Source organism: Neoarius graeffei, chromosome 16 (assembly GCF_027579695.1).
Source record: "Neoarius graeffei isolate fNeoGra1 chromosome 16, fNeoGra1.pri, whole genome shotgun sequence".
Taxonomy (NCBI): Eukaryota; Metazoa; Chordata; class Actinopteri; order Siluriformes; family Ariidae; genus Neoarius; species Neoarius graeffei.
This window is the reverse complement of record NC_083584.1, coordinates 61,862,390-61,888,849: the sequence shown is the minus strand read 5'-3', so window position 1 is coordinate 61,888,849 and position 26,460 is coordinate 61,862,390. Positions and strand designations below refer to the sequence as shown.

The window sequence follows — 26,460 nt, the reverse complement described above, 5'->3', positions numbered from 1 at the left end:
CATGTGTGATTGTGGTGTGTGTGTGTGTTGGAGACCTGTACATCTTTTTGCCTACACAGTAATTACATAAGTGTGCCATCTGACAACACACACACACACACACACACACACACACACACACACACGTAACTTTCATGGTAGCCAAGTGTGTATTTAAAGTGTATGGGTTCCCGAGTGGCACAACAGAAAAGCAGTCGCATTGCCATCAGTGACCAGGAGCCAAGAGAGCAAAATTATCCAGGCTTTCTTTGTAGGAGGGGCATCCTCTCCCTTCCCTGTCAATCACAGTGACACTAGCCAATCCTGTGCGACTGTGAGCGCATGTATGCAGAAGGCGGCGGATAGCGCTTTCCTCTGAGTGCGCTACGCTGCTCTGTGACACAGCAGTAGTTTGATGAGTTTCATGAAGGCTGGTGTGTCTCAGAGGAAGCACGTGTTAGCCTTCACACTTGTCATGTGACACGGGAGAACTATGTGGGATTTGGTAGATGACTGAAATTGGGGGGGAAAACGTAAAGTTATATCTACAATTTGTATATGTTATGTTACTATCGCTGGCGTAGCAAAATTGTGTATGTACTCTGCTTCTTGTTCAATGTCAGTACAAGAAACTCATAGTTTAAAATAACTATTAGGATGTCTACAACTGTTTCTTGCTAACATTTTACAATGCTGTATTCTAGAATGTCCTTCATCTTAATTTCTGAATCTGCCCTATCCTCCTAGGGCTTAGCAGTCACATGCGTGGACAGCACTTTTTAGAAATTCGGAACAAGAATCCACATATGTGGACATACTTTTTCTCTAAAAGTACATCTTATCAAAAGATGATGCTTAGTTTTTATTCTAATCAGGTTCTAATAAGCCCAAATAGCAAAGAGAAATAAAAAATGCATGTAAAAAAACAGCTTGGGCCTTAGGAGGCTATGATATATTTCTGTTCAGATAAAGATGTTATATCAACATTCTGCAACATTCAGTGTAAATGTAAATGGATAAAAAAAAGTATGTTGTGTTGTTTTTTAATAAACAAAAATCTGTAACTGTTTGAAAATTCTAGCGTAAGTGCAATAAAACACAATTTGGAAAATACTCAACATCAGGATGCTAATTAGAGTACCAACTATATATAGCACCAGTCAAAAGTTTGGACATACCTTCTATCCAATTCAGTATTATTCTTTATTTTTATTAAGTCATTTCATGTTTTAAAGTAAGTTGAGCGGTTCTTGGCATAATATGGATTACTCCAGTTGTGGAATCGGGCTATTTAATAGGGCATGTTTATTGTTTACTATTTACTGTTTGATTTCAAATGCACTAAGAAGGTAAGAAACTCGTCCACTAATTAACTTTTGACGAGGCACACCGTCCATCCATCATCTCTAGCCGCTTTATCCTGTTTTACAGGGTCGCAGGCAAGCTGGAGCCTATCCCAGCTGACTACGGGTGAAAGGCGGGGTACACCCTGGACAAGTCGCCAGGTTACGGGCGCAGATAGAGGGGGGACGGGGGGGATTCGTCCCACCCAGATTTAAGGCCCGGTCCCACTGCACTTACGGATGCAAAGAGGATGTAAAACGTAAAAAAATCTTTGCCATCCGTTGGAAAACGCTATGCATCCGTTGTGTACTCATTGCATACGTGCTTCATATGCTCTATCCATCGAGCATCCGTCCACTGTGATTTCATCCGCGCAAAAAGTTTTGAGCTGCACAAAACTTTTAGAACGGATGAACTTTCCGCCGTGTACGATGTAAATCCGCGACATATACGAGCAACAAACGTTCTATGTCCGTTATCATCCGTTAAACGTCTGCTGTATCCTCTCTGCATCCTCTGGGCATCCTCGCAACTCACATCCGCTGCAGCTGAAAACGGAAAGAGGGAGGAAAGATAAGGTACATGAAACGTCTATTCATCGTTAGTAGCACGGAAATAGAAAGGATGTAAGCGTATGCATCTCGTATATAAAGTATTCAAAACGGACAAAGCGTTTATATCTGGGATGTATCTCGTATATTTAGGATGTCTGGAGTATGTCTAGAGTATGTAGAAGGACACCTAGCGGACAATCGATATTTTGTATAAAAGGGGGGAGAAAATCATCTGGATCTCAGTACGAGTCGAACAGCCATGGTGTTGATACAAGATGTAGTAGAGATGTATCAATGTAGCCTTCTTCAAAAACGAGATGTAGTAGAGATGTATCGATGTAGCCGCCAGCACGTCTTTCCGCTTTATGCTGACGGCGTGCGTGCTGCATCCCTTTATATCCGCGGAGCAGACGCAATTCATACCCCCCGCATGCGCAGTGAACAGTCTGCATCCGATATACATCCGCGCAACATCCCCTTTGTTTCCGTTAGGCGTACGTGATGCATCCCCTTCATCCGCTATGCATCCACTCTTTCTGCTATGCGTCTGCTTCTCAGTTATCACCGGTAACCCCTTCGGAGCTGTCATCCACTTCCATCCGCTAGGCTTCCTATGAACATGCGTTTAACATCCCCGCTATATACTACCCACGTCCGTTCTTTTCCGTTCTGTTTTCGCAAATTTTCGCCAATTTTGTCCATTTCTGGAGCGGATGAAAACGGATAGAGCCACCCCCAAAATTTTGCTCGTCCGCTGTGTCCTTTTTGCATACGTTTTGTGTCCATCGGCCAGTGGGACCGGGCCTTTAAATTCACCTCGTTCGGTCTCCCCCCACTTATAGGGAGGAAAAAACGTCTATGCTGTCTTTCTTTGCATAAGGCAAACCTCACGGAAAAATCAGAAGACTAATTACCATTCGGTTTATTGAGGTGCACAGCAGGTCATCACAGGGCTGACACATAGACACAGACAACCATTCACACTCACGGTCAATTTAGAGTCACCAGTTAACCTAACCTGCATGTCTTTGGACTGTGGGGGAAACCGGAGCACCAGGGAGGAAACCCACGCGGACACGGGGAGAACATGCAAACTCCGCACAGAAAGGCCCTTGCCGGCCATGGGGCTCGAACCCAGAACCTTCTTGCTGTGAGGTGACAGCGCTAACCACTACACCATTGTGCCGCCTACGAGGCACACCTGTTAATTGAAAAGCATTCCAGGTGACTACCTCATGAAGCTGGTAATGATAATGCCAATAGTGTGCAAAGTGTCATCAAGGTAAACACTGGATACTTTGAAGAATCTAAAATATCAAGCATAATTTTTTCACACTTTTTTTTGTTTACCACATAATTCCATATATGTTCCATGTGTTATTTCACAGTTTTGATGCTTTCAGTATTGTCGAAAATACAAAATGCATAAAAACCTATGAATGATTAGAGTAGGGGTGTACAAATTTTTGACTGGTACTGTAGTCCTTTATTATTTTCCAATAAAAGCAGAGTCTTGGTTCAATTCCGGATTTTTATTAACAATTCAAAAGATATCTTCCCACACAGTAACACCATGATGTCGAAATGTTCATAAATTAAAAAAAAAAAGGAAGATGAGACTAAATAGCCATGATCATCGTTGTTTCACAACATGAACTATTTCAAAATTATAAAACAAAAATCACCTTAAAGATATATTACATTCTGCACATCTCTACATCCAAAAAGCCAATATATCCAATACAATAAAAAAAACCAAATGTACTCAAAACAAAATATAATAATAATAATAATAATAATAATAAGCACTTACAGCTTCATTTACACAGTTTGAACTGGCACAAGTTGAGAAGTGTGTGTTACAGGCAGGGATTCGAAGTTTAACCTTGTGAGCCCACTACCAGTTATTGATTTTGATCAAAAACGAATATGATTTTCAAATGTAATTAATATTTCTCTAACAATATTCCATCCTTCCTCAATAATACAAATGGAATATTTATTTTGTACATTGGGTGTTAGGGTTTTTTTCACATTTCAATAATTTTCAGTTTTATGTCAGGATATACTTTAAGTACTGTATTCTTAAATCAGAAGAATCATCACCCGAGTAAAACATGTTTTTGATAACTGATAGAATAAAAACAGTTCTTGGTAGTACACTCAGATTTTTGGACATGACTGAAATACAATCTCCTTTTGTTATATATAGTTTTACATACTAAAAAATATCAGATATTACATTCTATCACCCCAATTTTGTACACGTGATATCAACTAATAAATATTTTCTCTAATAACAAAATGTAAACAACAATTCACATGAGCTAAGAGAAAAATCTAAGATGAGAAAAGATTCAGAGAGATCATTTTTCTTTATGTCAAACACGTGGGGCTAAAGTGGTATTTTATTATATGCTTGACTTCACACTATCTCATCCTATAAAGCCCATACATGAAGATAACCAACCACCCAATGCAAAAAAAAACCCCTTTCATTAGAATTTTAAAAAGTAATAATTAATTCGCGCTGAACATTTAAGTCACCAATTTGATGAACTGGAAATTAGGAGAAAACCCTGAATTCAATCAGTTTCATTTAGTAAATAAAATTTCTAACATTTTAATGAAAAAACTAAAGTTTAAAAATATTAAAGGTTTAAAAATTACAGCAAAATAAGAATAATTTTGTAATTAGCAAGGATACTTTCTTATATAACATACTGTATGTGTTTTATAAGTTTTAAGTTCATTTTATAGTATTTATTTATTTATTTATTTATTTGCAAACCATAAGGGATTGTAATTCCTAATTACTGAATTAAAAATATTCTCAGTTAAATCTTTATTATTATAAATATCTATAGCTCTTGAACTGAAAATAGTTTCAACTTTTAAACTTTAATAAGCTCCCCAATTAATTTGAACATACAAAATTATTTGAAATTTCATTTTTAGCTTATTTCCCCCTAAAATATTTTAATCACATCTCTTCATTGTTTCTTTTGATGCAAAAAAAAAATACTCTTTTGCATTAGAAGTGATCAGATGAGGTACACTGTGTTGACTACACACATTAATACATTTTATAGTATTTATTTTCCCATATCTTTGTGTGTGATCCATATTCATCTAAAATAAATATAAGAATGAAATTCAGTGCATTTCTTAGTACCTTGTATGTGTGTGTGTGTGTGTGTTGACTGTAGTATTGCTTTACATCTGGAATATTTATACTGTATATTCAATTTTTCTTTTTTACAAAAAGCAATACAGTGCTTTCAACATAGAAATATTTGACGTCATTATTTTATTAAATAAGCTCCTTTGGCACTACAAACTAGTAAGTTTCTATTCATTATACTGTATAACAATTAGCTATCAGAACAGAGTCATATTCATTATCAGTATATGTGGGTGTGATCTATAAGAAATGACATCTTTTAGGTTTTTGCATGTTTGATCATTTGTTTAGTTTTCAGTGGATTTATTTTCTTGAGGTTTTCATGAGGCAAACAGAAAAATTTAAATAGATTTTCTCTTATCATGCCGTTTGGATGAAGACAAACTGTACAAATGGGAGGTGGAATTACTCATTTCATTATAGTTAAGATGAAATTTTTGCAATTTTCAGGGTGTGCTTGTGTGTGCGGTGGAGTTTGTCTGAGTTAAATGTGCTAAAAGCCCTTTACGGATGAAACTGCAAACACAAATGTTGTGTTACTGAGTGTTACAGTGAGTATTAACATTTAAATAAAATGCTGTGAATTATTACTCTATTGATTATCATTAGCAGATAGCAAATAAATAAATTTTTCATCTAATTAATTCTGTGACTGTCTTAAATGAATCGATATATTCATTGGGATAATCTCACATGAATCGACTCCTTCATCTGATTCATTGTGACCATCTTTAATGAACTGATTCATTCATCAGGACAATCTCATATTAATTGATTCCCTCACCTGATTCTTCAAGACAGTCTCAAATGAATCGATTCATTCATCTGATTCACTGTGACAATCTCGAATTAATCAATTCCTTCACCTGATTCATTTGGACAGTTTAACATGAATCAATTTCTTCATATGATTCATTGTGGCAATGTTAAATTGATCAATCCATTCATCGGGACAATCTCAAATGAATCACTTCCTTCACATGATTCTTCTGGAAAGCCTCAAATGAATTGAATCATTCACTTGATTCTCTGTGACAATTCCAAATTAATTGATTCATTCACCTGATTCATTGGGACAATCTCAAATGAATCGATTAATTAATCAGATTTGTTGTTACAACCATTATCTTAATACTCCAGTTGATTACACTGTTAGAGTCACTAGTATCTGATTCACTAGTATCGTGTTCAGTTCGGCAAAACCACACACCTCTAAACAAAAAGCAGACGCAGAAGTACGAGAAATTTGGTCCCACGGTATTCAAGGTTCACAAAAAAAAACGGACATTCATAATTCTGAATTGAAAATCCTGGGCGCTTGGAAAGCACAGGAAAATAGATGGACTGAGAAGGAAAAAAGGAAGAGAAAAATTAGAAAGGAATGTGGAAGAAAGTAGAAAATGGGAACAAAAAAAGATGACAAATTGTCGTTGACGTGTATTTACAGGATTTTGCAAGAAATAAAACAAAGCACTTTGTGCAGAGTCTATTAGGCCAGGTCCTCGAGCCCAAGCGCAGCGAAAACAAGTCCTTAGTTTCAACTTGTCCATTTGTGTGTGTGTGTGTGTGTTTCCAGTTTTAAGTGTTTCTCAGCCCTTTCGAAATTCCGTGCCTGATGCCAACTTTAGAGGGAAGGTCCTCATATCACTGTGAGTTTTCTGGTCCCCATTATTCCATATACACACCCACACAGAATAAACACTTAATAAAAATATCTCTAATTAGATGAGAGCCGTGTAATTGTTAAGGCCATTACAAAAAAAAAAACCATCAACAATAACAAAAAAAAATGTATTTTAAGTCACGTCTTGAAAGAAAGTCTTGAAATTTTAAGACGCTTCAGTAGCCTTGACGTTTGGCTAAATGTAACAGTGAAAACATGTAAACACGCACACTAAATACCGCATGTCTGTGACACTTGTCCTATTTTCAGTCCCTATAAGGACAAAGGAGTCTCTTGTATTCTATCTCGGAATCTATTCTCCATATATTTCAGCAATACAACCTTCGTTTCTCATCTCATCTCATCTCATTATCTCTAGCCGCTTTATCCTTCTACAGGGTCGCAGGCAAGCTGGAGCCTATCCCAGCTGACTACGGGCGAAAGGCGGGGTACACCCTGGACAAGTCGCCAGGTCATCACAGGGCTGACACATAGACACAGACAACCATTCACACTCACATTCACACCTACGGTCAATTTAGAGTCACCAGTTAACCTAACCTGCATGTCTTTGGACTGTGGGGGAAACCGGAGCACCCGGAGGAAACCCACGCGGACACGGGGAGAACATGCCAACTCCGCACAGAAAGGCCCTCGCCCGCCCCGGGGCTCGAACCCAGGACCTTCTTGCTGTGAGGCGACAGCGCTAACCACTACACCACCGTGCCGCCCACCTTCGTTTCTTGTAGTCCCCATTCTCCATGTCTTTGTCTAAGGTCCTTATAAGGATGAGGAATTCAGGTGCTTGTATTTGTTTTCTTGTCTTGTCTAGTACGACATCCGTTTCAGCATCACGCACTTTTCTTTCGTCTCTTTTGTCTCAAGTGAATATTTCCACACTATCTCCGCTGTACTAGCTATCTAATAGCCTCTTCTAGTGACTGAACTTTACAGCAAGGACATGCCAAGCCTTGTTTTAGTACACCATTTATTCACATTCTCAGAAATAAAGGTTCTATTGTGGATCTTAGTGGGGTCGAGGGAACCTTTCAGCGGACCGAACCAATTACTTGCTGTAAGGCCATCGATTAATATGTGGAAAAAATGGCTGTAGTTCAGCGTTTTCGAAACACGAACAAGCTCGGCTTACCCATGACCTCATCAAAGGTGCATAATAAGACCTTAGGGAATTTCACTATACCTTTCTGTGAAGAGCACATTTAAAGTGTACTTTGGGGAACAAGGACACCATTACTGATCTAGTCAGCACTGGAATATTTCACCTTTTGCATATATTTCCTTTAATTAATAGCATTGCAGGGCGGCATGGTGGCGTAGTGGTTAGCGCTGTCGCCTCACAGCAAGAAGGTCCGGGTTCGAGCCCCGTGGCTGGCGAGGGCCTTTCTGTGCGGAGTTTGCATGTTCTCCCCGTGTCCGCGTGGGTTTCCTCCGGGTGCTCCGGTTTCCCCCACAGTCCAAAGACATGCAGGTTAGGTTAACTGGTGACTCTAAATTGAGCGTAGGTGTGAATGTGAATGGTTGTCTGTGTCTATGTGTCAGCCCTGTGATGACCTGGCGACTTGTCCAGGGTGTACCCCGCCTTTCGCCCGTAGTCAGCTGGGATAGGCTCCAGCTCGCCTGAGACTCTGTAGAACAGGATAAAGCGGCTAGAGATAATGAGATGAGATGAGATAATAGCATTGCTCCTGCTCCCTTGTTTTACAGGCTTTAGGTGCCTTTTAGAGCAGTTTAGAAAATTCCCTATGACGCTTCCTGCATCCTTTCGTAACTCTGTGTTCCTGTCTCTGATTCATTTCTCAACTGAAAATCTTCACCCTTGTTTCCTTTTTGATGTCTGTAGTACAGTCAGGCTGTAGACATGCACGACCAAACGCTCACATTATATTTTTATCATTATTATTATTATTATATTAAACAGCTCTTTATATCTACTCTAGAAAGACATTATTCATCACTTTTATCACTTCTTAAAGCATCCATCCATCTTCTTGTTTTTGTCTATTCTGTCTCTACAGTCCTAAAGGCCCGGTCCCACTGGCCGATGGACACAAAACGTATGCAAAAAGGACACAGCGGACGAGCAAAATTTCGGGGGTGGCGCTATCCGTTTTCATCCGCTCCAGAAATGGACAAAATTGGCGAAAATTTGCAAAAACAGAACGGAAAAGAACGGACGTGGGTAGTATATAGCGGGGATGTTAAACGCATGTTCATAGGAAGCCTAGCGGATTGAAGTGGATGACAGCTCCGAAGGGGTTACCGGTGATAACTGAGAAGCGGACGCATAGCGGATGAAGGGGATGCATCACGTACGCCTAACGGAAACAAAGGGGATGTTGCGCGGATGTATATCGGATGCAGACCGTTCACTGCGCATGCGGGGGGTATGAATTGCGTCTGCTCCGCGGATATAAAGGGATGCAGCACACACGCCGTCAACATAAAGCGGAAAGACGTGCTGGCGGCTACATCGATACATCTCTACTACTAGATGATTTTCTCCCCCTTTTTATACAAAATATCGATTGTCCGCTAGGTGTCCTTCTACATACTCTAGACATACTCCAGACATCCTAAATATACGAGATACATCCCAGATATAAACGCTTTGTCCGTTTTGAATACTTTATATACGAGATGCATACGCTTACATCCTTTCTATTTCCGTGCTACTAACGATGAATAGACGTTTCATGTACCTTATCTTTCCTCCCTCTTTCCGTTTTCAGCTGCAGCGGATGTGAGTTGCGAGGATGCCCAGAGGATGCAGAGAGGATACAGCAGACGTTTAACGGATGATAACGGACATAGAACGTTTGTTTCTCGTATATGTCGCGGATTTACATCGTACACGGCGGAAAGTTCATCCGTTCTAAAAGTTTTGTGCAGCTCAAAACTTTTTGCGCGGATGAAATCACAGTGGACGGATGCTCGATGGATAGAGCGTATGAAGCACGTATGCAATGAGTACACAACGGATGCATAGCGTTTTCCAACGGATGGCAAATATTTTTTTACGTTTTACATCCTCTTTGCATCCGTAAGTGCAGTGGGACCGGGCCTTAAGGACGAGTTCAACAATTGCAGTTTGTTCAACAATAAAACACACTCCGATGATTTCAGCGTTGCACATTGTTATTCTATCCATCCATTATCTGTAGCTGCTTTATCCTGTTCTACAGGGTCGCAGGCAAGCTGGAGCCTATCCCAGCTGACTACGGGTGAAAGGCGGGGTACACCCTGGACAAGTCGCCAGGTCATCACAGGGCTGACACATAGAGACAAACAACCATTCACACTCACATTCACACCTACGCTCAATTTAGAGTCACCAGTTAACCTAACCTGCATGTCTTTGGACTGTGGGGGAAACCGGAGCACCCGGAGGAAACCCACGCGGACACGGGGAGAACATGCAAACTCCACACAGAAAGGCCCTCGCCGGCCACGGGGCTCGAACCCGGACCTTCTTGCTGTGAGGTGACGGTGCCGCCCACATAGTTATTCCTCTATTTTTTATTCCGTTTCCATTTTTTTTCCAAGTGGAACACATTGAAAAGTATCCAGCTGTTTGAGTTACAACTGGCTTGTTATGACATCATAATGGGCTTCATAGCCGACCAATCAGTGTGACCCGCAGTGCAAGGGCCCGCCTTTTCTCTTTGTCTTTTTTGCTCTTTTTTCTTCCATCTCTCAATCTTCCTTTCTCTCTCTCTCTCTCTCTCTCTCTCTCTATATATATATATATATATATATATATATATATACACTTTGTCTGCTTTTCTCACATTCTCTCTCCCTCTTCTTTCTTTCTTTCTTTCTTTCTTTCTTTCTTTCTTTCTCATCTTCTTGTATTTATTTACTATTTATTTATTCCTCCACCACTCCTAGCTCCTTGCAGGCACCGTATATTTCCTTCACGATTTATAAATTCCAGCGTTTCTCTTCCTACATATCTTTTCATCTATACATCGGCACGCTTGTTCCGTCTTTTTTCACCTCGACGTCTAGAAGGTCGTTCGTTTTTGTAATGTCTGTCTTTCACCGTCAAGGGAATGGCGCAAACATGCAGATACGCAAAATAAAAACCGCATCATATGTATTACCTCGTATCTCTTCTTCCAAGATATTATTCATCATATCGATATCACACCGTCTCTCTTGTCTGAGTCTAAGGTCCCAGAATGCTGGCTGTAGTTCTACGCAAGTGTTTCTTTGTATTACATCCTCTGGGACGCCATTATTCATTGATTTTAGCATTACTCTCCTCTTTCATCAGTTCGCATCAGAATGTTCTCCTTCTTCCTCCTTTTCTCATCTCTAAGGTCCTTATATCCTCTCTAAGATGCTGTTATTCATCAACCTCAGCTTTTATTATTATTATTTCTACCTTCATTCCCTGATTTCCTCTGTTCTGTCTCTACAGTCCTCTTAAGGACGAGGAGCTCTGGCTCTTTGCCAAATTTAACAGCGACAACATGTAAACACACACACCATAAACCATTATCTTATATGGGAATGAATATTCTCGCCACTTTCTTGCTTATCCTTATAAGGACGAGGAGCTCTGGCTGTAGTGCCGTAGTACCAAGCACTCGTATTTGGGTGACGATCCAGAGGCAGGAGAATTCGAGATGCTTCCTGATGCCACAGAATCTCTAAACGGCGAGGGGGGCGTTAGCGCAAGAATTTCCTCCATTTCCGCTTTCGAAGCCTGCGACTCGTGTGCCGTCGGTTCCAAAATCTTCTCTTTAACAACCGAAGAACCTCCGAGGGGGCAGGAAGTGGATGGACGGCCCCCGTTTGATTCCACAGGAGGAAGGGGTTGAATTTCAGCATAGGTTGTCATGGTGGCAGGCATGGACATGTCTCGGGACAGGAAGTAAGGGGGTGGGACTTTTGGAGGACGTGTCGGTGAAGTTGAGAGCATCATGCTGTTTAGTTCACTGATGTTAGCTGTGAAACGGTTCACAACGCAGCTGATTTGCTCCATCAGCGAACCCTGTGATGAGCTAGGGACTCCGCCCCCAATTCCCATGGCGCCGGTCACAACCCCACCCCCACCCCCACCAGATCCTATCCCTCCTGCACATGATCCGCTTTCTCTACGGGACGACTGGCTGACGTACGAGGAAACACTAATGATCTGTTCATCATCAGTACCTTGGCTCCGCCCTAGAATTTGTCCCGTCCTCTGACTCACGGTGCTGATCGGTGACGGAGTCTGAGGCCGATACATAATCGGGTATCTCTCCTCGCTCTCTGCGACTTCGTAAAGCATTTTATCAGTAGCGCTTTCAGGCGTGACTTCCTCCGATGCCTTGGAGAAAGGTTTGATCACGGCCGTTTGGTTATTTTCTCGCTTTTTGATGTGGAAGGAGAGACGCTGCCACAAGTGGCCACCTTTGGAATTGCGCTCTGTCTGAGCCCATGTCACCGATTTACCGTTGGAGCTGCAGAAAAGGAAAGAAAAACAAACACAAACAAATTATTAATTTTGAGTAAAGGGAAAACACCACAACAAGAAAAACAAACACACGTGTGTGCTGTTATAGGAAAATAATCAATCAATGACAGAGTGGTGTTGTGCAGCCCAATGTGAAAATTGATAATTTTCCCATAACAGCACATCCAAAAGTGTTTGATGCCTCTTACACCTCAGGAGGTTGCCAGCAAAACTCATACTTTTCTCCATTTATACTGACATTTAAAGGGAAACTGAAGTCATTTTTAAACTTGCTTTATTTCTTAATTAACGTGTTATTCAATTACGTTTTCGCTTTTAGTAACCTTATATCGTGACTCGTATCGGCAACGAATCGCAATTAAATATTATACTTATCGGTCTATTCGGTTTTTAGCCGTGTTGAATTTAGTTCGTTTGGTCCACGGCAGGCGTTGCTTATCCGCGAGATCTTCACCAGACTTGTGTGAGACTTCGAAACGTGAAGTGTCAGCCAGGTGTCAGCGCCGCCATTTTGAAAACTGTTTTCCAAATGAAATATTGCATAAAAACGAGTTTAAATGACGATTACTGCCTACTTTTTTCAAACTTTCCTGATTGCTATCGAAACAAACACAACTTCCGTCTTGATTACGTCAGCATTGGAAAGAGGGCGTGCGTGTCTTTTGACAACCCCTTTGTCTGAAATCGCTCCCTACTCACTATATAGTGCACTATATAGTGAGAACGCCATTTTGTAGTGCTGTCTGAAACCTTAGTGAAGATTATTTACATCCTATATAGTGCACTCAAAGTATCCCACAATGCATCATGAAAAATAGTGTACAACGATGGTCACTAACCAAAGCAATATATCCCATCATGCATTGCGGTCACGCTGAAAGAAATCAAATTAAAATCTCAAATTTGATTTAATAAAAGGTAGTGGCAAAGAAGAAAGGATTCAGCCTTGATTTAAAAGAAAAAAGCTGCAGGTACTTTGTATTGATTAATGTGGGAAACGCGCTCAGTATAATATGGATTTATCACAAAAATACATGCGTGTGTTTATTATTTTGAAAACCCACCAGCCGACTGATCTGACACGTTTTAATAGTGCGACAGTAATGACGTAAATACCAGCGCGACGGAGTAGTGTCCGAAAGCATTTTTTCATTTTACCAATGAGCTCACTGTATGGTCCTCTATATAGTAATTCCCTCTACAGGGAGTAGGGAGTAGTGAACGAGTGAGCGGTTTCGGACACAGGGAACGTTGGTCGCTTTGATTTCCGCTGTACGTTTTACTTCCGTCCTACGATGTCTCGCACAGGTCTCAACGCATCTCATTTACAGCCATCGCTTTGACATATGGACTGATATCTTACAGAGCATATTTCAAACACTCATAACTTGCTATAGCAGCGACAAAATAGCGATCAAAAACGCATTCTGATATTTAATAAAATGAGATAAATAGAATTTTGATCATAAAAGATTTGCCTTCAGTTCTCCTTTAATGTTGTGGTACATCGTTAAAGCATAAAAATGAAACGCGGCTTGTCACATTACAAGAAACCGGAACGTATAAATTCCTCTGTCCTGAAGTTACAGCTTGACAAATCACTGATACTGGAGACTCCTTCGATGAAACATAAATAAACATCTCCTCCAACCCCTTCTGACCAATCAGAATGGAGAATTCAATAGTGCTCCTAGCTCCCTGCCTTTCCCTGCATATTATGACTCTGAGAATGTTATTTTGCTCTGCATTTTGTCTTTTTTTTAATCAATTTTCACCTGCTGTAGACTAAACGTGTGTATAACTTCAAACTAAAAGAAGCCAGAATGTTTTTATTTATGTTAGCGTTGTTATGGTTCCTTTTTTATGTTTAGTCTGAAGAGCTTTGGTCCCAAAGTGTGTGTCAAAGAAGTTTAACTTAAATGTGAGGTTAGAGACGCCTGACTCACAATATAATGAGAAATGAGAAATATTTAACATATTGGAAACATCCATCCATCCATCGACTTTCTTCCCTTCATGCTAGTTGTGTTTAGTAAATCACAAGACATCAGAACATTTCGTAGTTGTTTGATTCGAGCACATGTTTAAATCTCTGTGTCTTGTTTTTATTTTTCTGGGTTTAGGAAAAGGTCATGATCATTTATTTGAATTAATTGCTGCAGGACTGCAAATGTAATAATCGGGCTATGTTTATCGCTTGCTCGTGCTTTCTTTCTGCTCCCTTGGGGTTAATTAGCCTCGTTAGTTGCGACGTATCTCATTATGAACATGTGGATTTTATCATTCAGCGTAGATTGAGTAGTCGAAAACATTCAAAAGGCGAGAAAACTGCAGTAAAGAGAGAGAAAGGACTGAAAGAGAGGGAGAGAGAGAGAGAGATGGGGGACATGCTAATACACAAAGAGACAGTAAAGAAAATTGAAAACAAATTAGGACACTTATCCGTTAATGAGATCTCGCCATTAAACGAAACTAATTTGGACTCAAACAAGGTTTCTTTATTCTTCAGTGAATTTGTTCACTTTTCTCTCATCCACACACATCTCTCTCTCTCTCTCTCTCTCTCTCTCTCACACACACACATCAGTGTTTCCCTTTCCCACATTTTTACTTCTTATTGGAATCAATGTCAATCAGCAACAGGAAACATACTTCCTGTTTCATTTTTGAGGTCATTCTTTAAAGTTACTTTACCCCAGAATATACTGGATAATTACAGGTTCTTAGCCTCCTGACCCTGTTCGAGAGGGACAACTGAAGAATCCTTAAATACGGCAGCAGAGTCTAAATAACATGACGGAGAAATTTACTGCATCCTGAAACTCACTTCCATATCTGACAATTAGTGAGACTAATTCTCATCACTCTACGGTATCTATCGTCTGTCTCATCTGCTAATCCTCCACCTCTTGCTTTTCATTTTCAGCTGATTATAGTGGTGCTTGAAAGTTTGTGAACTCTTTGGAATTTTCTATATTTCTGCATAAATCTGACCTAAAACATCATCAGATTTTCACACAAGTCCTAAAAGTAGATAAAGAGAACCCAGTTAAACAAATGAGACAAAAATATTATACTTGCTCATTTATTTATTGAGGAAAATGATCCAATATTACATATCTGTGAGTGGCAGAAGTACGTGAACCTTTGCTTTCAGTATCTGGTGTGACCCCCCTTGTGCAGCAATAACTGCGACTAAACGTTTGCGGTAACTGTTGATCAGTCCTGCACACCGGCTTGGAGGAATTTTAGCCCATTCCTCCGTACAGAACAGCTTCAACTCTGGGATGTTGGTGGGTTTCCTCACATGAACTCACACTTCAGGTCCTTCCACAACATTTCCATTGGATTAAGGTCAGGACTTTGACTTGGCCATTCCAAAACATTCACTTTATTCTTCTTTAACCGTTCTTTGGTACAACAACTTGTATGCTTAGGGTCGTTGTCTTGCTGCATGACCCACCTTCTCTTGAGATTCAGTTCATGGACAGATGTCCTGACATTTTCCTTTAGAATTCGCTGGTATAATTCAGAATTCATTGTTCCATCAGTGATGGCAAGCCGTCCTGGCCCAGATGCAGCAAAACAGGCCCAAACCATGACACTACCACCACCATGTTTCACAGATAGGATAAGGTTCTTATGCTGGAATGCAGTGTTTTCCTTTCTCCAAACATAACGCTTCTCATTTAAACCAAAAAGTTCTGTTTTGGTCTCATCCGTCCACAAAACATTTTTCCAGTAGCCTTCTGGCTTGTCCACATGATCTTTAGCAAACTGCAGATGAGCAGCAATGTTCTTTTTGGAGAGCAGTGGCTTTCTCCTTGCAACCCTGCCATGCACACCATTGTTGTTCAGTGTTCTCCTGATGGTGGACTCATGAACATTAACATTAGCCAATGTGAGCGAGGCCTTCAGTTGCTTAGAAGTTACCCTGGGGTCCTTTGTGACCTTGCCGACTATTACACGCCTTGCTCTTGGCGTGCTCTTTGTTGGTCAACCACTCCTGGGGAGGGTAACAATGGTCTTGAATTTCCTCCATTTGTACACAATCTGTCTGACTGTGGATTGGTGGAGTCCAAACTCTTTAGAGACGGTTTTGTAACCTTTTCCAGCCTGATGAGCATCAACAACGCTTTTCCTGAGGTCCTCAGAAATCTCCTTTGTTCGTGCCATGATACACTTCCACAAACATGTGTTGTGAAGATCAGACTTTGATAGATCCCTGTTCTTTAAATAAAACAGGGTGCCCACTCACACCTGATTGTCATCCCATTGATTGAAAACACCTGACTCTAATTTCACCTTCAAATTAACTGCTAATCCTAGAGGTTCACATACTTTTGCCACTCACAGATATGTAATATTGGATCATTTTCCTCAATAAATAAATGACCGGGCGGCACGGTGGTGTAGTGGTTAGCGCTGTCGCCTCACAGCAAGAATGTCCTGGGTTCGAGCCCCGGGGCCGGCGAGGGCCTTTCTGTGTGGAGTTTGCATGTTCTCCCCGTGTCCGCGTGGGTTTCCTCCGGGTGCTCCGGTTTCCCCCACAGTCCAAAGACATGCAGGTTAGGTTAACTGGTGACTCTAAATTGAGCGTAGGTGTGAATGTGAGTGTGAATGGTTGTCTGTGTCTATGTGTCAGCCCTGTGATGACCTGGCGACTTGTCCAGGGTGTACCCCGCCTTTCGCCCGTAGTCAGCTGGGATAGGCTCCAGATTGCCTGCGACCCTGTAGAAGGATAAAGCGGCTAGAGATAATGAGATGAGATGAGAAATAAATGACCAAGTATAATATTTTTGTCTCATTTGTTTAACTGGGTTCTCTTTATCTACTTTTAGGACTTGTGTGAAAATCTGATGATGTTTTAGGTCATGGGCAGCACGGTGGTGTAGTGGTTAGCGCTGTCGCCTCACAGCAAGAAGGTCCGGGTTCGAACCCAGCAGCCGGCGAGGACCTTTCTGTGTGGAGTTTGCATGTTCTCCCCGTGTCTGTGTGGGTTTCCTCCGGGTGCTCTGGTTTCCCCCACAATCCAAAGACATGCAGTTAGGTTGACGTGGGGCAGCCTTGGGCTGAGGTGCCCTTGAGCAAGGTACCTGAACCCTGACTGCTCCCCAGGTGCTCTGGTGTGGCTGCCCACTGCTCTGAGTGTGTGTGTTCACTGCTTCAGATGGGTTAAATGCAGAGGATGAATTTCACTGTGCTTGAAGTGTGCATGTGATGAATGAAGGTTTCTTATTATTATTATTTATGCAGAAATATAGAAAATTCTAAAGGGTTCGCAAATTCTCAAGCACCACTATACATAAGGCTTATAGTGAAAAGTATATAGGAAAGTCTAAGTACATTAAGCTTATACTTAAACTTTTGATCAATATATACTAACAAAAGTGTAATAAAGTCTTAAAATATTTGTGCCTTATGTTTAAGTGTACTCGCCCTGTAGTTGTGCTTATCTTTAGAAGGGTAATTGCAGTATACTTCAAAACTAAAAAGTGGACTAGTCGTATATAACCAGTAACTAATAGTATATTTCCAATATGCTATAAAGTATACTTTAGTAAACTAAAAAGTGGACTAGAAGTATAAAACAAGTAAACTCATAGTATATTTCCAGTATACTATGAAGTATGCGTTTGTAAACTAAAGCATGGGACTACAAGTATAGAACTAGTAAACTATTAGTATATAAATTTACTTGTGGTATACTTGCAGTACAAAATAAACAATACTAGTTGTAGACTCAGAGTTTACTTCTCTTAGACTTAAAGTATACTTTTTATAAACTAAAAGTGAGCCAAGAAGTATTAGATTAGTTTACAACCCCAATTCCAAAAAAGTTGGGACAAAGTACAAATTGTAAATAAAAACGGAATGCAATGATGTGGAAGTTTCAAAATTCCATATTTTATTCAGAACAGAACATAGATGACATATCAAATGTTTAAACTGAGAAAATGTATCATTTAAAGAGAAAAATTAGGTGATTTTTAATTTCATGACAACAACACATCTCAAAAAAGTTGGGACAAGGCCATGTTTACCACTGTGAGACATCCCCTTTTCTCTTTACAACAGTCTGTAAACGTCTGGGGACTGAGGAGACAAGTTGCTCAAGTTTAGGGATAGGAATGTTAACCCATTCTTGTCTAATGTAGGATTCTAGTTGCTCAACTGTCTTAGGTCTTTTTTGTCGTATCTTCCGTTTTATGATGCGCCAAATGTTTTCTATGGGTGAAAGATCTGGACTGCAGGCTGGCCAGTTCAGTACCCGGACCCTTCTTCTACGCAGCCATGATACTGTAATTGATGCAGTATGTGGTTTGGCATTGTCATGTTGGAAAATGCAAGGTCTTCCCTGAAAGAGACGTCGTCTGGATGGGAGCATATGTTGCTCTAGAACCTGGATATACCTTTCAGCATTGATGGTGTCTTTCCAGATGTGTAAGCTGCCCATGCCACACGCACTAATGCAACCCCATACCATCAGAGATGCAGGCTTCTGAACTGAGCGCTGATAACAACTTGGGTCGTCCTTCTCCTCTTTAGTCCGAATGACACGGCGTCCCTGATTTCCATAAAGAACTTCACATTTTGATTCGTCTGACCACAGAACAGTTTTCCACTTTGCCACAGTCCATTTTAAATGAGCTTTGGCCCAGAGAAGACGTCTGCGCTTCTGGATCATGTTTAGATACGGCTTCTTCTTTGAACTATAGAGTTTTAGCTGGCAACGGCAGATGGCACGGTGAATTGTGTTCACAGATAATGTTCTCTGGAAATATTCCTGAGCCCATTTTGTGATTTCCAATCCAGAAGCATGCCTGTATGTGATGCAGTGCCGTCTAAGGGCCCGAAGATCACGGGCACCCAGTATGGTTTTCCGGCCTTGACCCTTACGCACAGAGATTCTTCCAGATTCTCTGAATCTTTTGATGATATTATGCACTGTAGATGATGATATGTTCAAACTCTTTGCAATTTTACACTGTCGAACTCCTTTCTGATATTGCTCCACTATTTGTCGGCGCAGAATTAGGGGGATTGGTGATCCTCTTCCCATCTTTACTTCTGAGAGTCGCTGCCACTCCAAGATGCTCTTTTTATACCCAGTCATGTTAATGACCTATTGCCAATTGACCTAATGAGTTGCAATTTGGTCCTCCAGCTGTTCCTTTTTTGTACCTTTAACTTTTCCAGCCTCTTATTGCCCCTGTCCCAACTTTTTTGAGATGTGTTGCTGTCATGAAATTTCAAATGAGCCAATATTTGGCATGAAATTTCAAAATGTCTCACTTTCGACATTTGATATGTTGTCTATGTTCTATTGTGAATACAATATCAGTTTTTGAGATTTGTAAATTATTGCATTCCATTTTTATTTACAATTTGTACTTTGTCCCAACTTTTTTGGAATCGGGGTTGTACTTACAAGTAAGTACATTGATATCAGTATACTTGGTACACTTAAGGAAATGTACTTTAACTTTACTTAAGTATACTTAACTTGAAGTATACTTCTTTTTGATAAGGGAAGACACAAAAGATGAAGTAGTTTGAACATCTAAAGAGACACTCAAGCATAGAACGTGTTATTCTTGAGGGTAGGATGGAAGCCACTAGGAGGCGGGGCAGACCCAGGCGACAATGGCATCAAGACATAAAAGAATGGTTGAACATGCCTGTAGGAGAGGCAATACATCTAGCAGTAGACAGGAAACAATTCAGGCAGCTGTCAAAGCGACTATGCCACACTAAGTGATATGCCAGACTACTGTTAGGATTTATCGATACTGTACCACTATTTTCAGACTGAGAATGAGTCCAGTTTGTTTCCCAACACAGACAGCGTATTAAGGCTATTATTGGGAATAAGAAAAATGACAGAGCTGAGAGAAAAAAAAAAACCCTTAGAATATCCGAGAGTAAAAAGTCGCAGATTAAATCTGCAAAAAATGTCCTATAGAAGCTCTATAGCAGGGATTCTCAAACTGTGGTACGTGTACCACTAGTGGTACGCGGGCTTCATTCTAGTGGTACGCCAAAGAATCTCATCTCATCTCATTATCTCTAGCCGCTTTATCCTTCTACAGGGTCACAGGCAAGCTGGAGCCTATCCCAGCTGACTACGGGCGAAAGGCGGGATACACCCTGGACAAGTCGCCAGGTCATCACAGGGCTGACACATAGACACAGACAACCATTCACACTCACATTCACACCTACGGTCAATTTAGAGTCACCAGTTAACCTAACCTGCATGTCTTTGGACTGTGGGGGAAACCGGAGCACCCGGAGGAAACCCACGCGGACACGGGGAGAACATGCAAACTCCACACAGAAAGGCCCTCGCCGGCCACGGGGCTCGAACCCAGGACCTTCTTGCTGTGAGGCGACAGCGCTAACCACTACACCACCGTGCCGCCCCCACGCCAAAGAATCACTTAATTAAATATAAATTTTTTAAAAAAGTGAAATACTATCCATAATATCCGAATGGATGAAAATATCTTATCAACCGATGACAAGAAAATGAAAGGAGATACAAATTAAGTTAATAATTTTAAAAAGTTTGCAAGTGCTTCTGGGTAGCCATACGTAGCGTACGTACGCATTCCCGCCGGTTCCGCTGACAGACGGTTATCCGCCATTGGTAGACTAGGCTGTGATGGGAAAAGGTGGAGGTGGCTTTGCTAATTATGACGAGTACGACAAAATTACTGTCGTGGCTTAAATCCGCGAATGGAAGCGTGGATCAGGGAGAGGGAGAACTGAAGAGGACGTGTGTGAGCCGAGCGCAGATGCTAACGACAGTGGCAAAACCAGCCCCAGAACTGCTAGCAAACTGCAGAAACCAGTGAGGAGGAAGTATGATGAAAAATACATAAAACTGGGATTCATTTGGAGCGGGACAGAGGAGCTGCCCAGGCCGCAATGTGTTGTATGCGGGGATGTTCTGAGCAATGAGTCCATGAAACCGTCGCATCTCAAACGGCATCTTACAACCAAACACACAGCACTAAAGGACAAACCAATGGATTTTTTTTACGAAAACGTGAAGAACTGAAGCAGTCCAAGTCCACCATTCTGTCCTATGGTACACCCGTAGCCAAAGCACAGGAAGCTTCATATCATGTCAGCCTCCTGATCGCCAGAGCCGGTGAGCCGCACACAATCGGGGAACTGCTGTGTTTGCCATTAGCCAAAGAGATGACACGTATCATGTGTGGAGAGAAAGCTGCCAGAGAGTTAAACTTGGTGCCGCTTTCAAATGACACCGTGTCAAGGAGAATAAACGACATGGCTGACGATGTTAAAAAGACGCTGATTGAGCGCATTAAGAACAGTAGATATTTTGCCATACAGCTTGATGAGACTACAGATGTTGCAGATTTGGCCAGTTTATTGGTTTATGTGAGATATGAATATGATGGTGTGGCGCTCGTATGTTCTGTAAATCACTGGAGACCAGAACTACATCAGAGCAAATATTCCAGTTACTGAACAAGTTCATCCAGGAGCATGGCAGTACTGTTCAAAGTACTGTGCGTAATGTTACAGTGGCCAACAATATAAAATATACTTGTTAAATAAAACCTCCGCCTTGTTTTTAATGAATACTTAGGCCTACTACGCTACTGTATTTTAATATTGGTCATTATGGTGGTACTTGGACAGCCAAGTATTTTCTGAGGTGGTACTTGGTGAAAAAAGTTTGAGAACCACTGCTCTATAGGATTCAAGGGAACTCTACAGGACTTTCTATAGCACGCCGGTGTTCTCTAGGATTTCAGCATGGTTCTGTAGGAGACTGAATTGTGTTTCCCAGCGTTCTATAGAACTTGCCAAGTATGTTCTTTAGGACAGAAAATTTCTATTAAAACTCAAGTTCTATAGGAAATCTATATTTGAACGTTATTTATTGGCTTGGTGTTTTTGTGTCTACTCAAGAATATTTCCTTTATATGACGGTGGTGACACCACTGTCGGGTAAACCATACTAAAGGAACTGGAGAGAGTCCCGAGGACCCCAGACCATATACAGCTTGCTGACATGCAATATGATTTGTCTTTTTGAACTTTAGGTTGTAAGCATGGCTAAAATGTCATGACCATGTCATGAAATTTCAGTGCCTCAGCCAATTGGTTTCAACTTAACTCACCTGATCACCAGAATTATTTGCAGGAGGAAGTAGGAATTATTTTTAAATACATTATGGATTTATTAACAAGCAGGAGCTTACATGTAAGAGATGCACAAATCATGAAATGATATCCATCCATCCATTATCCATAGCAGCTTATCCTGTACATGGTCGCAGGCAAGCTGGAGCCTATCCCAGCTGACTACGGGCGAAAGGCGGGGTACACCATGGACAAGTCGCCAGGTCATCACAGGGCTGACACATAGACACAGACAACCATTCACACTCACATTCACACCTACGCTCAATTTAGAGTCACCAGTTAACCTAACCTGCATGTCTTTGGACTGTGGGGGAAACCGGAGCACCCGGAGGAAACCCACGCGGACACGGGGAGAACATGCAAACTCTACACAGAAAGGCCCTCGTCGGCTGCTGGGCTCGAACCCAGGACCTTCTTGCTGTGAGGCGACAGTACGAACCACTACTCAACCATGCCGCCCCATGAAATGATCTCATCTCATCTCATTATCTCTAGCTGCTTTATCCTTCTACAGGGTCGCAGGCAAGCTGGAGCCTATCCCAGCTGACTACGGGCGAAAGGCGGGGTACACCCTGGACAAGTCGCCAGGTCATCACAGGGCTGACAACCATTCACACTCACATTCACACCTACGGTCAATTTAGAGTCACCAGTTAAGCTAACCTGCATGTCTTTGGACTGTGGGGGAAACCGGAGCACCCGGAGGAAACCCACGCGGACACGGGGAGAACATGCAAACTCCGCACAGAAAGGCCCTCGCCGGCCACGGGGCTCGAACCCGGACCTTCTTGCTGTGAGGCGACAGCGCTAACCACTACACCACCGTGCCGCCCCCTTCGAGACTTTATTTTTTTACTAATTGTGTAATTGAAATTGTTCTTATTGGCAGGTAATTTACTGATTTTTAGTGCTGTAAGATATTTCAACGTTGCTAAAATAACGTTTTTGTACCGCTTGCAATGCTTTCTCAGGTCTGTAGAAAGATGCTGTGGCACCTCCTCCTGATATTTTCACAGAGCACACTTTACAGTCTGCTTTGCTTTGATTTCCATCGTTAATCGTGAAATACGTCCAGATCGCTGTCATTCGTTATCACATCGACGTTAACTAGGTATCACATAATATCGCTTGTACAAGCAAGGTTCGTGAGATACTTTTTGCACGCCAATGTGTATTAGTGTACAATGATGCAAGGGGCGGTCCCAGAATTTGTAGCACATTCCCGATACTGGCGCTGTATACAAGCATTACCCCAGGTAATTCAAAATGAAAGAAGTGTGTGTGGAATAGTAGCCGTTTTCATCGTTCATTCAGCAGCCGCCTTTGCTGCCCCCTTGTGGATTAGCTGAGTATTGTATCGATGTCAGATCGGTATCAGTGCAACTCTGAGTCACCAATTAGTCAAAAGATCCACGAACTGCCCATGTACTTGCATTATTCTTTATTTGGGTTGACAGTAAATTTGTTCTTGAGTGATGTTCAGTGAATTTGGTTCACTTTGGTTCACTATTCCAAATCCTTTATGGTTATCGGTCCACTGTGTCCCAAACTGCACAACATGTAGGTCACAAAAACTCAATCACATATGTCTCACCATCTGTTCTCTGTGTTTCTGTCTTGCTCTCTTTCTCTGTCCCTGTCTGTCTAGTCATCTATCTATTTCAACTTAAACCTCACTAAATGTATTAGTGTAGTCACATGACAGGTTCACTCAGATGGCAGAGCACTTACTGGAATGGAACACACACACACACACACACGCAGTGTCTAACCTGAGCGTGTCTCCAGACGAGGGGCGTCTCCTCCACAAGTTGGCAAGGCTGCTGGTGGGCGGTGGTGTCTTTTTACCCCGCCCCACATGCATGCGCACGGCTGTAGAGGTGGTAAAGGCGCTCCGGACGTTACGTTCAGGCTTGGCCAGGATGACGTAGACTTTCGGTGCAAACATGCAGCCGAGTGCCACAGTGCCACTCAGGCTCACAGAGAAGCATGTCGTAACAATCTTGTAGTCTGAGCCGAAGTAGATGGGTACAAATGCCAGCCAGATGACACAGGTGGTGTACATGGTGAAAGCCACATGCTTAGCTTCGTTAAAGTTCGCCGGCACGTTGCGCGTTTTGAATGCGTAGAAGGTGCAGCTGAGAATTAGCACACCGTTGTAGCCAAGCGGCGCGACCACGCCCATGTTGCTAGTGTTGCAGATAAGCTTGACCTCTCGGATGGATGGATGGTGGAAGACGACATCTGGTGGCTCCAGTACGAGCAGCATGACGATGATGCCGAGCTGCACCATGACCAGGAAGGAGGAAATGGCTAGCTGGGCACATGAGCTAACGAAACGTGGCTTCTTGGTGCAGATTTTCTTTTTGCTGCCTGCCAGGATGCGAGCGATGCGGTTGGTCTTGGTGACGAGAGCCGAGTAGCTCAGGGCAGGTGCTAGGCCGACACCGAGGCGCTGCAGGAAGCAGGAAATGATGCGAGGTTTAGATATCAGACAGAAGGTGCAGACGTAGCCCAGGCCGATCCCGAACAGGATGACGTAGCAGAGCTCACGGCTTGACGACTTCACCACAGGCGTGTCACGGTACACCACAAACACGGCTGCCACGAAAAACGTCACCAGGAGGCCGAGACAGGAGAAAACCACTGCCGCAATCGGCTCTGGGTCGCCCCAGTGCAGATACTCGACTGGGATTGGGTCACAACCTGCAACAGGACAAGAGGGAGTAAGAAAAGACTGCAACACGATAATTTATTCCAAACTCTCTGGGCCATAATTATTTTCCACAAGTTATGTCAGTATTTACAATGGGGTAAGCCATAGCCTAATGGTTGGAAAGCAGCTTCGGGACCAAAAGCTTGCCAGTTCAATTCCCTGGACCAGCAGGAATGGCTGAAGTGCCCTTGAGCAAGGTACCTAACCCCTAACTACTCCTCAGGTTGCTCTGGATATATTGTACATCGATCTGGATAACAGCATCTGCTAAATGCTATTAGTGTAGTATACAGTAGTGCAATGGAAAGTTCTGTGTATTCAGAATCGGGTTACACACCTGCTCAAGTTTTAAAGATTTTAAAATTCCTGACTACTATCGGCCCTACGTTCCTGACAGAAAGTGACAGAGTCCAGCTAGGACTGCTCTCATGTAAACACCAATCAGCTCTTCAAACAAGCCAAAGTAAACTTAAGGGTTATCAGACCCTAAACAGAAAGTATGAATTGGCTGACAGATGAGTAGCTAGGGAGAGAGAAAGCGAAAAACTGTGACTGTGAGATGGACAGATAGATGAGCGGTAGAGAGCCAGATGTACACGGCTGTCTGTGTCTGTTTTTAGATGTAATCAGTCTGCATTCTGTTTGAAAACCCTTGAGCGTGAAGTACGGAACTGGTGAACGAGCAGTTTCGCTTCTCTTCCTCGTACATACAGATTTGATTTGAACTCTTTGAATTCTAGCGTCTGGGATTTTGGGCTGCTTTTATTTCAGTTTTTTAACCAAAAATAATTATTTACTCACATTTGTAAAGGCTGGAGTAAAATCTCATAATCAGCCTATTAACGAAAATATTCCTTTTACTAAAAAAGTAAATAACAAATAAACCTCTTCTGAATAAACTTTTACAAACATCTGTACTCCTTCCATTTGCTTCTTGTTAAATCTATTTATACAGTCAATCACACAACAGCTGTTTCCCATTTTAGATCTGTTTTTGTCTGTTTTCGCAGCATTAGAGCTGTGTTACTTCCGGCCACAATGAAGTCATGTGTATTCCCACTACTTACATTATCCTGCCCTCTGCTGTCTAAACAATGCAATTACAGCGAGGAAAAACTAAGAGATTTTCTTACGCAGCCTGATAATACTCATCTCATCTCATCTTCTCTAGCCGCTTTATCCTGTTCTACAGGGTCGCAGGAGCCTATCCCAGCTGACTACGGGCGAAAGGCGGGGTACACCCTGGACAAGTCGCCAGGTCATCACAGGGCTGACACATAGACACAGACAACCATTCACACTCACATTCACACCTACGCTCAATTTAGAGTCACCAGTTAACCT

General features: G+C 41.9%; 1 protein-coding gene across 1 annotated transcript in view; it reads right to left on the bottom strand.

The window, feature by feature from the left end:
• Window positions 1-11,294: 11,294 nt before the first annotated feature.
• The window catches only part of grm5b (glutamate receptor, metabotropic 5b), an 88,263-nt gene continuing 73,097 nt past the window's right edge, over window positions 11,295-26,460 (bottom strand). Inside the window, exons 7-9 of the mRNA XM_060942277.1 lie at window positions 24,173-25,106; window positions 11,875-12,198; window positions 11,295-11,757 (exon numbers count right to left, since the gene is read on the bottom strand). Coding sequence (XP_060798260.1) covers window positions 11,295-11,757; window positions 11,875-12,198; window positions 24,173-25,106 — 1,721 coding nt within the window. The remainder of the gene's footprint in view (window positions 11,758-11,874; window positions 12,199-24,172; window positions 25,107-26,460) is intronic.